This window comes from Carassius carassius, chromosome 5 (assembly GCF_963082965.1).
Source record: "Carassius carassius chromosome 5, fCarCar2.1, whole genome shotgun sequence".
Lineage (NCBI taxonomy): Eukaryota > Metazoa > Chordata > Actinopteri > Cypriniformes > Cyprinidae > Carassius > Carassius carassius.
The window spans coordinates 10,119,265-10,134,682 of record NC_081759.1 but is presented as its reverse complement, the minus strand read 5'-3'; the positions used below and the strand labels follow the sequence as shown (position 1 = coordinate 10,134,682).

Here is a 15,418-nt window from a genome sequence, read left to right as displayed (position 1 = left end):
TATAGTCCCTTATTTAATTTGTTAAATTTTTTAAGCATTTGCAGATTCTGAAAGGTGTATGTAGGCTTAGGGCCGCAACTTATACTCTGCACAATGATAAAAAATAAATAAATAAATAAATAAATAAAAAGTTGAATCTAATCTAATTTGACATGAATTACACTGATGTGAAATAACATAATAGGTAGTGGGTCATTGGTAATGAACTAACTTGGGACTGTACAGTAGGAGTAATAGCTGGTGAGACACAGTGATTCTTAAGGCATGGAGGCATGATGCAATTTTTGTGTATTTTTTGTCTTGTTTTGACTAAGATGGCATCTGAATTGTGCCCAGCAGGTCTTACAGAGGTACTAGAGAATTTGGGTGGTGTTGCTGGAGACGGGATTCTGTGAGGCACCGTGAATGTGCAACTGAAGAGGAGTCCCTCTTCCTTCTGCTTGGACCACAGGGGCTGGGATAATCACATTAGTGGAAGATGGGAAGTAGACAGTGGCGTGAAAGCCGGGAGAGCAATGGCACGACTAATCCCGTTACTGCTGGGAGAGAAAAGAGCGACGCTGGCTCTCTGCGGAGGCTGAGAAAAATCCTACTTTCCCAGGAGTGAGTTCACCTGTATGGTAACACACATAAGTTGGTCTTTTGATGCCTATTACAAGGAGACAATTGGCACTTGGCACGTACCACTGTTTTTTTTTTTTCTTAACACCATTTTCCAACATCCCACCCTCCCTAACTCCCCACCGTAAAGAGCTATTACACATTGTCAATGTAAAGCAGTAGGAGCTGCTGTGTGTGGATAGGATAGGGAGGGGGCAGCACTGCCAAAAACATAAGACTTGCTTTATCTCGAAATTGTTCTTGCACCCGAGTTCAACTTAAATGCAAACTTGATACAAGAACAGGACAATAGGATGCGCTCTATAAAACCAATGCCCTGCTGAATCCACTGGCAGATGGCCACAATTAAGTACACTCCTAGACTGAGGAGGCATTTCATGGGGTGGATGGGAGGACATGTCCCGCATCCCCACGTGTTTTGCCTCAAGAGCAGCGCTAGTGCTCAGAAGCAAAGATTCCTTGCACTCCCTGGCAACGGTGGGAAAACAAAATGTCAGATCTGATCTGTCAAGTCTTTAAGCCCTCTTCTTCTGTCTGTCTTTCTCTTGTCTTTCGGGATTGTACTGCTGTATTGGTATAGGGATTAAACTGAGTAGTAAAACAGTGATTTAATGAACTTTGCATGGCAGCATGCCGCACTTCAACAAGTATCGCAAATAAGCAGGGCCAGTGGGATATCGCTATGGGAACATTTCTGAGCCATATGGAAACGGGGCAAAGGCTTTTGAGGCTGTGGGTTTTTAATTCCACAAAAAAAAACAATTTCAAATACTTGAAAACAACAGAGTCAGAGTGTGAGAAAGAATGTTCTCAGAAAGAAAAAACTAAACAAAACAAAAAAACAGACAGACCACCAGGTGCTCTGTGTGTGTGTGATGCAGACAGTAAACAAAACAATGTAAGAAAGGAATGTATCCGCTCACCAGACTGTTTTTAATTTAGCCATGTAATCACAATAATGCTCAGCTTTTAATCAATTATACTGCAGATGACCGCATCATTCAACCTAAACAGCTAGATTTAGAGTTGCTTGTTTTAGTCTGTATAATTTAATTCTCCTCTCAAGGATTAACAGACATTCTTTTAAGACATTTAATGAACAAATTATTTTCTTCTTTTGTTAATGTGAGGAAGGACCATTAAAAAATACATGTAAAAAATCTAAATTGAACACAACCGACATAAAAACTATGCTTGCAAGATGTGAGACTACTTTCAAATACATGCATAAAATTGAATAAAGCTTCCATCATAACTAGATGTACAACACCAAAAATATTTGAAGTATGTCACATGTCTAGAATTGTGTAAAAGTGCCACTATTGTGGTCTGTTAACTTGTCCCATTCATGAGCCCTACAATGCACCCGACAGTGGGTTTGAATCATTAAAAGGTTGTAATCCTCCACCATTGTGTTCAGACAACGCTACGTTTTTAGGTCTTAAATCAGCAAGATCTTCAATAGGCAATATCCAGAATGCATTTCCTGACCTCTTCTTGTGTCATTTTAACAACCATACATTCACTCCTTAACTAAATGAAGTGAACTGAGGCATAGTTAAAAATGAAGCCAGTCTACATTTTGAAGAGATGACTCCGAGAACAATTTATTGAAAAACTGCCTCTTCAAAAAATATTTATATTATTTATTTATTATTATTATTTTAAAGATATACTAAGCTCTACCTAGAGTCCAATACCATTTCATGTAGAGAACTAAAATCATATCAGTCTCTTAAGAATCATAAGAATAACTCAAGAACTTGACTTTAATTCACATGAATAAACCAAGATTTAAAAGACAATTGGAGCTGTCAAAGTTAACATATTAACAGCTGAACGCAATAGTCTAGTCAATGGTACAACAGCTTATTACTGGGGTAGTGCCCTAAAATGGGAAACTCTGTACCTTATGTATCTCTAAAAAGTGCATATTAGTATGTTAGATTATATACAGTCTTAAAGTATGTGGTATTAGTGTATGCATTTTTAACTTGAAAGTGCGAGGCTTCTAATTTCAACAGCTTCTAGTTGTTCTGGCTTTACAAAAATGTTATGTTGCCAACTGGTATTTGTTCAAATGACTGAACTTTCTTACTCTTACAGTTATTTAACCACAGCAGCTAATGAATCTGAGAATCATACACAAATGTTTGTTACAGTGTCACTTATAAAGATAGACAGTAAAATATTTTTTTATATAATATTTTATATAATATCTATATTTTATTTGAAAATCTCTTTACTGTAACTTGAACATTTGTCTGGTTTGAGTGCATAAGAGACTGCTTTAGTTTCTTAAGATCTATATTACCTAAACATATTTTGAGAAATTGACATCATTCTCAATGATCAACTATATGTAGGTATCTGAAGATGAATGTACTTTCATACTAAAGAGGAAGGTCTCTTTCTACTCTTGTGTGAGTGGTTAACTATAATCAGTCAGACCATTCATTCTCATCGAGTTCTGAGTCATCTTCCGAGTCGCTATACTCCACTGCAATGCGGCGAGAGAGTATAGTAGCCACATCGTTCCCCACCGGCTCTCTTTTAGCCTGCTGCTCTTGTTGCTCCTGTACTTTCTTTAGTTGAATACCTGAACACATACACAAAAACACACACGGGAGCACAAATAACACTAAATGCATTTTTTGAGCAGTTGTTTTGACACTTTACAGTCTTAACATATATAGCAGCTGTTGAGTTTTGACTTGACCACAAAAATGTTACAATTATTTGAATTAATTATATGACTATATATCAATTATATGAGTATCAACATAGACACCTACTGTACATTTACATGTAAGCTATATAAATATGAAAATATTAATTGAAATAATCCAATTCAAATTATGTACAGTATCATATGTGAAAAATAAGTTTGCTTAATTGTATTGAATGTGAGCTTGTAGTCTACTTCAAATATTAAAAGTATATTTTTAAAAAATATGTGCTTGAATTAAATGTCAACTTAAATCTACCTAAATTAAGTCCATTTTCATGACTGTTTGTTAAAACGCATACGTATACGTGTAAAAATGCACTTTGTAAAGTCAATCAAACTCAAATCAAACCCACTTAAGTATATTCTTTTAAAATACATTATTTCCATAATAACTACTGAAGTGTTTTTTTACAAGAGTGCACTGTACTGTGGTCATGATAAAGTATGCCACCATAGACAAAACTCTCCAGTTGATGTATACAAAATAAGCACAAACATACTCCACTTACCCATGCGTATTGCTGAGAGCAGGTCACTGCGAGCGTCTGTGACAGGCTGCAGAGTTAGTCTCTGTCCCTCTATAAGTGCTACAGGATGAGGAGGTACAGGAGGTGCTGGAGGAGGAGGTGGACCTTCAAGAGGTGGCACAGGTGGAAGAGGATACTGTAAGGCTGACGTGATCGGTCCAGGATGAGGAGTAGCTGGAGGTGAGGCAAATGCCATCTGTGCAGATGAAATGATGGGACCCACTGGAGGGGGCGGCGGGCCTGAGGTGGCATAATACTCCATCATACTATAAGAGAGAAAGCGAGAGCTTGAAAAACCTACTTTTTGAAACCTCTCCAAGTAACCTTTACCTGGACCAGCATAGATAGTCACCAACATACTGTATATTTTGTTTTGGATAAAGGCTTTTTACTATTGGCATGAAGTCTCGTCCACTTTGTAGCCTTTTCTGGCCAAGAACTGCCTAATTAAGGGGTGGGTCACCCTGAAGTCGTTTATAAACCAGTATTAACCAAGACAATTTGCAGAAATATAAAACATTAGACACGCAAGAAGTGTATCTTTTTTCTATCCCCATGATAACAGGTTAGGGGTACAAGGGGTACTTATTAGGGAGAAAAATATACTTTAAAAGAAGAATATACTTATTTTCAGATATACAAAAGCATATGTTAATTGCAATTTAATGAAATTTATATTAAATGCAGATTGCTGAACTATGGAGTGCTATTTTGAGCCACTTAAGTACATCTGTTATATGGTTAAAGTATACTGTCTAATGTATTGATTATCATTTATGCTAAACTATACTTTACATCTCTATTGAAACTTTATTTCTTATTACTTATTTAAATGCAATTAATTACTGCAATTTAGTAAACTTATTAAATTAAACTAATTAAAACAATTTAATTAGTTTAATGTGCTTTGATTATAAAGTAAATGTACTGTAGTGTATGTCAACATTTAATCAATGTTTAATCACACACACACACACACATATGTGTGTGTGTGTGTGTGTGTGTGTGTGTGTGTGTGTGTGTGTGTGTGCGTGTGTGTGTGTGTTTGTGTGTGTGTGTGTGATTAAACATGTTATGATTAAATGTTGAGCAATATTACCCATAGTCTGCTGGAGGAAGCGTGATGGCTCCATTGACTCCAGTGTCAGGGGGTGGGTACTGTGGAGGAGTTGGATGTGTTCGAGCGAGTACACCCACTCTGTAACCTACATCAGCACCCACACCCACAGGCCCTCCGATGCTGTGCACACCCACAGGCCCTCCGATGCTGTGATACTCATGCTCTACCCCTCCATTTGCACTAGATGATGCTGTCTCCACAGTCATGAAGGGATGCGGCTGTGCATGAGCGTGGCTGGCCCGTGCTTGAGTGTGACATGCTTGGAATGGGTAGTTGTTTGCATGTGATCTGAAAAGATAAATTCAATACATTGTGATAATGCAAACACTGAAATAATGATTTTCAACAAACTGAACCATGATTTTTCATTTATTTAAAATAATTATAAAAAACTCAATACAAATATGCACTACTGATCAAAAGTTTGGAATAACTATGAAAACTATGTTATTATTTATTTTTGCTCATGATGGCTACATTTATTTTAACAATATTGTAATTATATATATATATATATATATATATATATATATATATATATATATATATATAATTTTTAACCATTATTTTGAGGAATCCTGTGAAAGCAAATATCTACTACACAGTTAAATATATAAAAGGTAGACTCTATAAACAGAATTTGTGACTCTTGCTTTAGAAAATTTCTACTTGTTCTGCTTGATGAGGTAAATCAATCAATCATGCACTTGTGCTCTTTGTTTTATTTTATTTCAGCACAGTTGGCATGAATCGGAAACTGCAATCATCTTTTTGAAGCCAAACAGCTTTTGGAATGAGAAAAACTTTAGGGCGGAAATAGATTTTTCATTCATTGTAGGATGTAAGTGACGGGTTACTGGAGGTTAATAAATCATTTTAATAGACAATGCAATATTCCATAAAAATAAGAATTGTCAATTTTTATTTCATTGCAACTTTAAACAACTATGCAACGTGGTCACTGTGTGCTATAAATCTCTTAAAAGCTATAACCACCAATATTTTACCAATATTTTATGAATATTCATAAGATATCATATCATAAGGTTTTTATAATGCATTATGCATTCATTATAATGCCTTAAGAATACCATTATAATGTATTATAAATATGGGCTTCATAGAAAGCGTTATCGACAACTTGCCTTGTGTCCTTGTGTATGTCATGCCAATTTTAGATTTTGCATTGTATGCCAGTGCATGTTATATTTGCATTGCATAAGCCCTTTCACTTTCATTTTGTGCATTACTGTAGCCATTATTATTTTTACAAACCCTGACTGATGAGTTGATTTGAGAGGCGACAAACCTGCCGTCTGGAGACAGAGAGCCCTCAGACGATACACCTCTGTGAAGTGAATGATAATGACGATGGTCCGGTCGCAGCTCCTTATCAAAAGCCATCATGTTCCATTCTTGTCTGCGGTTATGAGCCTTACGAACCTTTTTCACCTCACGGGGCAATGTACCATCAGCACACTGCTTCTGCTCCTGTGTGAAAAGGAGAGAAAATGAGGACATACTGAAGATGATCTAAGTGATTTGTATGTTAGCTTGAAAAAATAAATAAATAAAAATCTCTCTGTAAGTTACTTCTGAGCAATACATTTTTCATCTGGCCGAAAAGAAACTGTGAACAGGCAAAAGTTAATAAAGCAATAGTTTACCCAAAGATAAAAATTCTCAGGTCATCCAAGATGAAAGATAGAGTTTATCGGAACAGATTTGGAGAAAAATAAAAACTGCATGTTTGTAAGAAACAAATCCACCATTAAGATCACTGAATCTGGCTAAAATATCAGTCATATTACGTAAGATTGCTTTCTCTAGAGAAAAATGTGTGTAATGTAAATCATGATATCTACTGATCGAGCACTGTTTCCAAGAGGAATCAGTCCAAGACAGTTATAAACAAACATGTTTGTTGATTTTGATATGAGAGGGCAACAAGGAATAAACTTCACTGGAGGAAGTGTTATTATGGATTATATACTTGTATTGATGGTTTAAGAAGTGATGGTTTAAATTTAAAATGCCTTGATGGATTTGTCTCTTACAAACACACAGCTTTTAACTTCACAAGAAGCTAACTGATGGAGTAGAGTTGTGTGGATTACTTGAGGATTATAGTGATGTTTTTATCAGCTGTTTGGAGTCTCATTTTGTCGGCACCCATTCACTGCAGAGGATCCACTGGTGAGCAAGTGATGTAATGCCATTTTTTCCCCCAAATCTGTTCTGATGAAGAAACAATCTCATCTATATATTGGATGGCTTGGGGAGGAGTACATTTTCATTTTCAGATGAACTATTCCTTTAAGTCCTTTAAGGTAAGACTAATGTAAGACTTTAGCAAGAATTTTACCAGATTTATAGATGAAAAACATTTAAAAGAGTAATTATTTTACCCTATGTTTTCTCTTCTCTTTTCTCTTGTCCTCTGTGTCTTGAAGCATTTTTTCCTTCCACAAATCAAAGAAATATGAGGGGTCTGTGTAGAACTTAATTCCATCAATATGGTCATCCCTAGATAAATCAAAAACATATTTATAAACCTATAATGCATATTGGAGAAGAAGAAGAAGAAGAAGAAGAAGAAGAAGAAGAAGAAGAAGAAGAAGAAGAAGAAGAAGAAATCATACACATACACACAAACACACACCTGTAAGCAGAGAGTATGTTCAGAGGTGGTGGTTTGTCGCTGGTGTTGTACATCTCTGTGATCGGGTAAGGAATGCTGCTCTTTGTCACCACCTGCTGGTCTTGAACAGTAGAGCTTTTAAAGGCTTTACGCATATTAATATCCTGGAGTGAAACTGTGACAAAAATAAAACAGAGACATTATTACAAAGAGGACAACAACTATCTCTCCACACTCCACAGATTTTTTTTTCCAAATTCCGAAACCAACAACACGATTTCTCGTTAACAACACAAGCCTTGGATCGAGGCTTCATCAGGCACACCCATTTATCCTCAATACAAACTGATGCCTCAGTTTGAATGTCACACCACTAGTTACACCAGTCAGCACCTGCTAAGAAAGGGATTGTTATTCACCTTGCAAAGTTTCTCAAATCATTCTATGATCATATTTACTCACCTTGAATCACTTGAATTTCTGATATTCCTGCTAATAAATACATGGTTGTACATTACCTCTATGTTGTCTACTTCTCTTATTGTGACAGAACACCAGATCTACCATAGACATCATATCATTTGACCCAGCTAATTTACTTCTCTCCATTCCACAAGATGGCTGTCCAATTGGAGATTACGTTGAAGAATTTCTTGATTTTTCCATGGAAAGAGTGAACCTTGAAAACAATCTTCTGGGGCGGATTAGATGATAATCTTTATAAACAGATGCCGGCATCCAATTACCATCCGTCCTTCGTGAGCGCTATATTGATTATGCACTGTGGCTAAGTGGTTCATCCTTCTCCCCATCCAAACACCCCTTATTCAGCCGGCACTCTAGATGCCCGTCTCTCTCATTCTCCACTTCACTTTGGTCTGGTTCCATTGTTCCCAAAATAGATAATTCTAAGTCTACTCACCTTGTAATACTTATCTGACATCATCCTGTCTTCTGTCTCTTCAGTTTTACCAGCCAGCACCTGCATTGAAAGGGACTGTTGTCGGCGTCGATAGCCTCATGGTTACTGCAGTGATACAGCCAAACTGTGCTCACTATGACCCAAGAATCCTCCAAGAAACCATCTTGAAGTCCGATGCCGATCCTGCTCCCCTCTTTCTACCCAATACTTTCCTGTCATCTCTCAACTGACCTATCTGAGTAATAAAGGAATAAAAACCCATAAATATAACTTAAAAATAACTGTTATTCACCCAGCTAAGTTCCTCAAGCCATTTTATGAACTTATTTACACACCTGCATGGATTTCTTGAATGTCTGACATTCCTGCTAATAAAGACCTCTGCCATCTTCTGTTATTGTGACACATGAAGAGTTCAAATGCAAAAGTCTCTAAGTGCCATTTGAAGGTTTCTTCTAAAATGAATATTTTTATCAGGCTCCTGTATGGAATTACATTTGGTTCAATAATAATGAACAAAACTTTATAAAACTGAACGTAACTTTTTCATAAAATATCAAAAATATGCCATTACAAAAGAAGAAAAACACAATGAAAATGAATAAAAAAATGAACTCAGTCGCACAAATTTAACAGGCTCTTCAAATATGCTTCATTCTTTGTTAATGTTTTTCAAAGATTCATTTTCACTAATCTTGGATTCTGAATTCATTGCCACAGATTTTGCTTATGCCTCGCAGTTTTTCGTTTGGTGTTTTGACAACTAACTTCTCATGGGGGCGGGCTTAACAGTGATCTACTCTGATTGGATAGTGAGCTTTTGATGAACAGGTGATCTCTGACCGGGAAGTACAGACGCCACTCAGTGGCGCGCATATTGGAAAGCTCTCGCGGACGCGGTGATTTGTATTACTAAATTTGTAAATAATATTTGACCTTACATCACATAATATCAACCACAAAAAAACAACAACAAAAAAAACAATAAAGATTAAAATAGAACTAAAGAAAAAAGGGCCAAAATCTAAACACAATTACAGAAGGAGATCAAAGGCAGAGCAAATTCTAACAGTCCTTATAGCTTTCTTATTAGTAAATACTGAAATTACATTCAAATAGTTTTCCATTTTTTTTAGGAAAACAGAGAAGACAAGTTTACAGTTGGAGAATTTGCATTTGTGAATGTGAAATTTGTTTGGGAAAAATGTTTAATTAATAACAAAACTGTTATTTTCGTTTGTGGGGTCAGAGTAATAATACCCAAATATAATGTTTTTCATATGTACTGAGAAGCCTGGCAAAATCTTACACTTGACAAACACACCAATATCATCCCAAAGTTCCTGAGTAGTAACATGACCAAAATAAGTGTACAGTTTCTTCAGAACTCAAACAAAAAGAGCGTGTAAGATCAATGTCATATTTAAATCTTTGCATAAAATTCTTTACAGGGTAGAACCTGTGTATGAGCTTAAAATAAATGTCTTTCACTTTGTCTTTGAAAAACAATTTTTGTGGTATAGACCAGATTTAATCAACAAGCTTTCAAATATGCGCGCCACTGAGTGACGTCTGCACTTCCCGGTCAGAGAGCACCTGTCCATCAAAAGCTCACTATCCAATCAGAGTAGATCACTGTTAAGCCCGCACCCACAAGAGGTTTGTGTCAAAACACCAAAAGAAAAACTGCGAAGCGTAAGCAAAATCTGTGGCAATGAATTCAGAATCCACGATTAGCGAAAACGAATCGTTGAAAAACACTAACAAAGTATGAAGCATATTTGAAGAGCCTGTTATATTTCTGCGATTGAGTTCATTTTTTTCATTTTCATTGAGTTTTTCTTCTTTTGTAATGGCATATTTTTGATAGTTTCTGAAAAAGTTACGTTCAGTTTTATAAAGTTTTGTTCATTATTATTGAACCAAATGTAATTCCATACTCCTGTGTGTAGGTTTAGTAATTTACCTTTAGTAATTTCCTTTTAACTGCCATTTAAGTGAAATAACTGAACACAAACATTGGAGCTTGAGAACAATACTAATTTTAGAAGAACAGTTCAGAGGCATCTAGAGGCTCTTGCATCTGAACTCTAACAACGTACTGAATGAGGCATGTTGTTGCTTACCACACAATTTTTAAACATCAATGATTTATATGCGGAGTCCAAGGGTAATCGTACAAATCTCATTAAAACTTAAAGAAATAACATACATGGAAAAAACGTTCATATGATCAAAGACAGCTTATTTTAGGAATTCTGGGAATGTCAGATGAAAAGACCTCATCATGAAAAAAAATATATATACCTAAGAAAGGGCATGCATGGGTCATTTTGACCCACATTCCTATGGCATGTTAGGTTTAGCCTGGAATATCCTATTAAATATGCCTCCCATATCTGGTAAAGTGCATGTGATATTTGACTTTTGAACTTTGACTTACCTTCCTCCACACTAGAGTCCAACTGAGTGACCTTGACTGCAAGACGATCTATACGGTCCTGTAGAGAATTGGCACGCAGGTAGAATGTATTGGCTTCATTAAAGAGCTCACCAAACACATCCTCTGCATGTTTACCTGTAGAAGATGAGAAAGAAAGACTGACGGTCAGAACTGACCTTTTATACAGTAATTTACTGGATGCTTTATCCAAAACATCTTACAGCACACTCATTATGAAATTCCTATCAAAGCAAACTGCTCTGCACTGAAGGGTACAATATTGGTTATTTCTCAGCTTTTATTTACAATCTTTAACTGTTATGTTTACAAACAGTTAATTCATTTGCATGCTCTAATCTACTGGAGAACAGCAAAACACACATACACACATGGGTGCTATAAACCGCAAATCAATAAATGCAAATCTTATTCCATACATTCACATAAACACAGCATCTTTGACCCATAGAACCCTGCAGAACATACATATACTCCTTATCCACATCTGTTGATTGCTCTGTGCTTCATGGGATTAAGCTTAGAGTGTTTGCTTGGATGAACAAGTCAGTGAACAAAAAAAAAGCATTGTTATCCCATCTCATTTATTTAATTGATTTATAGTGTATTTGTGTAAAACAGAAGTGCATGCAAATAGGTTCAAATAAATGATGAACTAAACTGAATTGTTACACTGTTCTTCTTTTTTTATTATTTAAATTATTATTATAAAAAATGTATATGTATATATACATATATTCATACTAATACAAATATAATAAAGTAGGTCTTACTGAGGCTGCTAAGTTGGCGTATGATGGCAGAGAGAGTGTTGTTGGTGACACACTCCAGCTCATTGCTGATGGTCTCAGGTAAAGCTCCTCTACACAGGTGCCTGGGCTCGATGTTTCTCTTCACCAGTGGCATGACTTCACCTCAACACATGTATACAAACAAACCAGCAACTGTTAGGACACACAAACAGGATGACAATTAAACCAAATGTACTGACACCATCCATTGCTCATCTTTCTCCATGTCACATTAGACTAAAAGACTAAATATGTACACTACAAATTGGAAGTCCTATTAAAAATCTATTATTTAAATTATATTAACTTGTCTTATATTAAGAAACTATTAATATAAGCCAATGGTCATTATATAAAAGCATGGGTTCAGCTGATAAGTAGACAACCATGAGGACTACGAAGTAGGCCAATGAAGAAGAAGAGGAAAAACGTATAATAATAGAATGACATCTACACTGAACAAAATTATAAACCCAAAACTTTTGTTTTTGCCCCCATTTTTCATGAGCTGAACTCAAAGATCTAAGACTTTTTCTATGTACACAAAAGGCCTATTTCTCTCAAATATTGTTCACAAATCTGTCTAAATCTATGTTAGTGAGCACTTCTCCTTAGCCGAGATAATCCATCCACCTCACAGGTGTGGCATATCAAGATGCTGATTAGACAACATGATTATTGCACAGGTGTGCCTTAGGCTGGCCACAATTAAAAGGCCACTCTAAAATGTGCAGTTTTATCAAGCAACACAGTGCCACTGATGTCGCAAGTTTTGAGGGAGCGTGCAATTGGCATGCTGACTGCTTGAACGTCAACCAGAGCTGTTGACCATGAATTGAATGTTTATTTCTCTACTATAAGCCGTCTCCAAAGGCGTTTCAGAGAATTTGGCAGTACATCCAACCGGCATCACAATCGTAGACCACGTGTAACCACTCAAGCCCAGGACCTCCGCATCCATCATCTTCACGACAAGATCCTGAGGCCCATTGTTGTGCCATTCATCCATGACAATCACCTCATGTTGCAGCATGAAAATGCACGGCCCCATTTTTCAAGGATCTGTACACAATTCCTGGGAGCTGAAAACATCCCAGTTCTTGCATGGCCAGCAACTCACCGGACATGTCACCCATTGAGCATGTTTGTGATGCTCTGGATCGTGTATACAACAGCGTGGTCCAGTTCCTGCCAATATCCAGCAACTTCGCACAGCCATTGAAGAGGAGTGGACCGACATTTCACAGGCCACAATCAACAACCTGATCAACTCTATGCGAAGAAGATGTGTTGCACTGTGTGAGGCAAATGGTGGATACTGAAGTATCCAATATTTTGGTGGTCATTTTATGTAGTTTTATTATCAAAATACTCGTTTGCTAGGTTTATATGTGGTCATGATGAATAACATTTGTGTTTAGTTTATTTTAATTAACTAGTATCTAACTTGATAATGTTATCAATTTAAATGGCTAAATGGTCAATGGTATATATTGATATCAACATTTATTTATTTATTTATTTACATAACCTGTTACCCCTTATTTATTTCAGAAATTATATACTTTAAAATACACATAAAATTTACTGAAATGCAATTTTTTGGACAATTACTTTTATGCTAATTGCAATTAAATGTATTCATTTGTAAATTAGCATGATAGATTTATATTATATGCAATTTAGTTAGTCTGATTAAATCTTTTTTGACCCTATTAAGGAGGAATTTGAAGTGAAGTTGAAGTGAAGTGCAAGATGGAGGATCACAGGGCTGAAGCCTAAATTAAAAAATGCTTTAATGTAATTTATATTACTTCTGTCATGTGTTTAAATATATTAGTAAGTAGACATCTGAAATGGTCAAATATATTCATTTTAAATGTAAAGCTCACTACAGCTACAAAAGTATTCTTGTTAATCAACGCATCAAAATAAGTGTACTTCTTTAAAACACAACAAAAGATTGGGAAGAATGATTTAAAATGTACTTTAAGGTAAACTTTTAATTTGACATTATTACGAAGTGCACTTTAAAAGTCTACTTATGTGTGTTTAAAAAGTTATGAACAGTTATTTGTGCACTTGAAATGGACAGTTCAACCAACTAACCCCGTTGAGAGTGAGTAAATTATGACATATTTGAGTGAATTGTCCCTTTAATGGTTTTTTATTCCACTTGTTATTTTATTTAATTAATATTAAATTATTTGCCAGTACAAAAAAGGGTTTGAAGCACACTATAAGTGCATGTTGAGTACAATTAAGTGCACTTCTTTTTCACAAAGGATCCCCTATCCTGTTAATATATATATATTCTATAAACACCTTTGAACATAATAGCGTAACTTCAAACATTCCACGTTCGTTTCATTCTGTGGCCTACAATCCAGAAGTGAGTAAGGTAACTGTATGTCACCAGAAGATTATACAGGGGGAGGTTGGTGTTCCCAGCCTCTCAGGATTAAGTTATTAGACACAAACACACACACACACACTGCTCTCTGGATTACATCGCTTTCACTCACATTAACTTCCAGGACACATTTAAGAGCATTCGTAAGTTATTCTTTAATGCATGGAACCAAGAATGTGTGTAGAAATAATTTTCAGTTAAAAACTATTAAATCCACCACATCTCTTGTAGCCAAGGGTCACCATCCTGTAGAACATAACTGTACTGAGGCATGTTTATTTCAATCATGGTTCAAGGTTTCCATTATTGGATATGTTTTATATATAATGCAGGTTTGAAATCACATTCTATCTCACTATAGCTAAATTTAGGTTTCGGGTTTCAGGAGAAGCTAAGAGCAAACATAATTGGTCAGCATCTCTCTGTCAGCTACCAATCAGGCAGACAGGGTTGTGGAAATGTCCATTAACTCAAATGGAAATCAATGGCTCACTACTCAACAGTGCTCCATTTCGCTAGTAAAAGCACAGAACATTATCACATTGCACTACATGACACTAATTATCTGTTAATGACTAAACAAATGAGAAAATAATATTTCTAAGGTCTAAATTATTGAAGACCATACTATATTTGACATACATTTCTTTCTTTTTTTTTAAGGGCCATGGTAATAGCAGGGTTTTTTTTATATAAGTAATTGGAGTATACCATGCCTACATCAACATCAAACATATGAAAACAATTAAGTACATAGTTTATATCATTATCAAAACATCACCATCAAGGTAGCCTACCATAATACCACCACAATATTTTTGGGGAATTGGAGTTGAAAGAAACGCTGATTAATAACAAAGTTGAGTTTTTTAACTGTGAATGTGCGGTAATTAATATAAAGTCTACCATTAATGACGCGATGCTACACTGAATAAAGAGGAGTAACTGACACTAGACTGCACTTGAGTTTATTCTGGGGGACTGTTAATCTACCAGCCTACGCTCTAAATAAAATATATAGACAAACGTAAACAAACGTAAGATAAAATATATTATACTAATGAAGCATTTTACATAATTTTTAGCATGTATTTTAAAACAATTTCGCTTACCAAACGTGGCTTGAATGCAGATATAATGATAGATGAAACGGTCCGTCTGTTTTGCTGACATCAGAGCACAGTAATAGGG

At 35.7% G+C, this 15,418-nt stretch overlaps 1 protein-coding gene across 1 annotated transcript; it reads right to left on the bottom strand.

The window, feature by feature from the left end:
- Positions 1-1,343: 1,343 nt before the first annotated feature.
- On the bottom strand, positions 1,344-15,418 carry wasf3a (WASP family member 3a). Its single transcript, XM_059549728.1, has 9 exons — positions 15,340-15,418; positions 11,797-11,967; positions 11,006-11,140; positions 7,662-7,815; positions 7,408-7,525; positions 6,309-6,490; positions 4,979-5,287; positions 3,862-4,145; positions 1,344-3,220 (listed from the first exon to the last, which is right to left on the bottom strand). The coding sequence occupies exons 2-9, from the start codon at positions 11,927-11,929 to the stop codon at positions 3,063-3,065; spliced, it is 1,473 nt and encodes a 490-aa protein (XP_059405711.1). The 5' UTR covers positions 11,930-11,967; positions 15,340-15,418; the 3' UTR covers positions 1,344-3,062.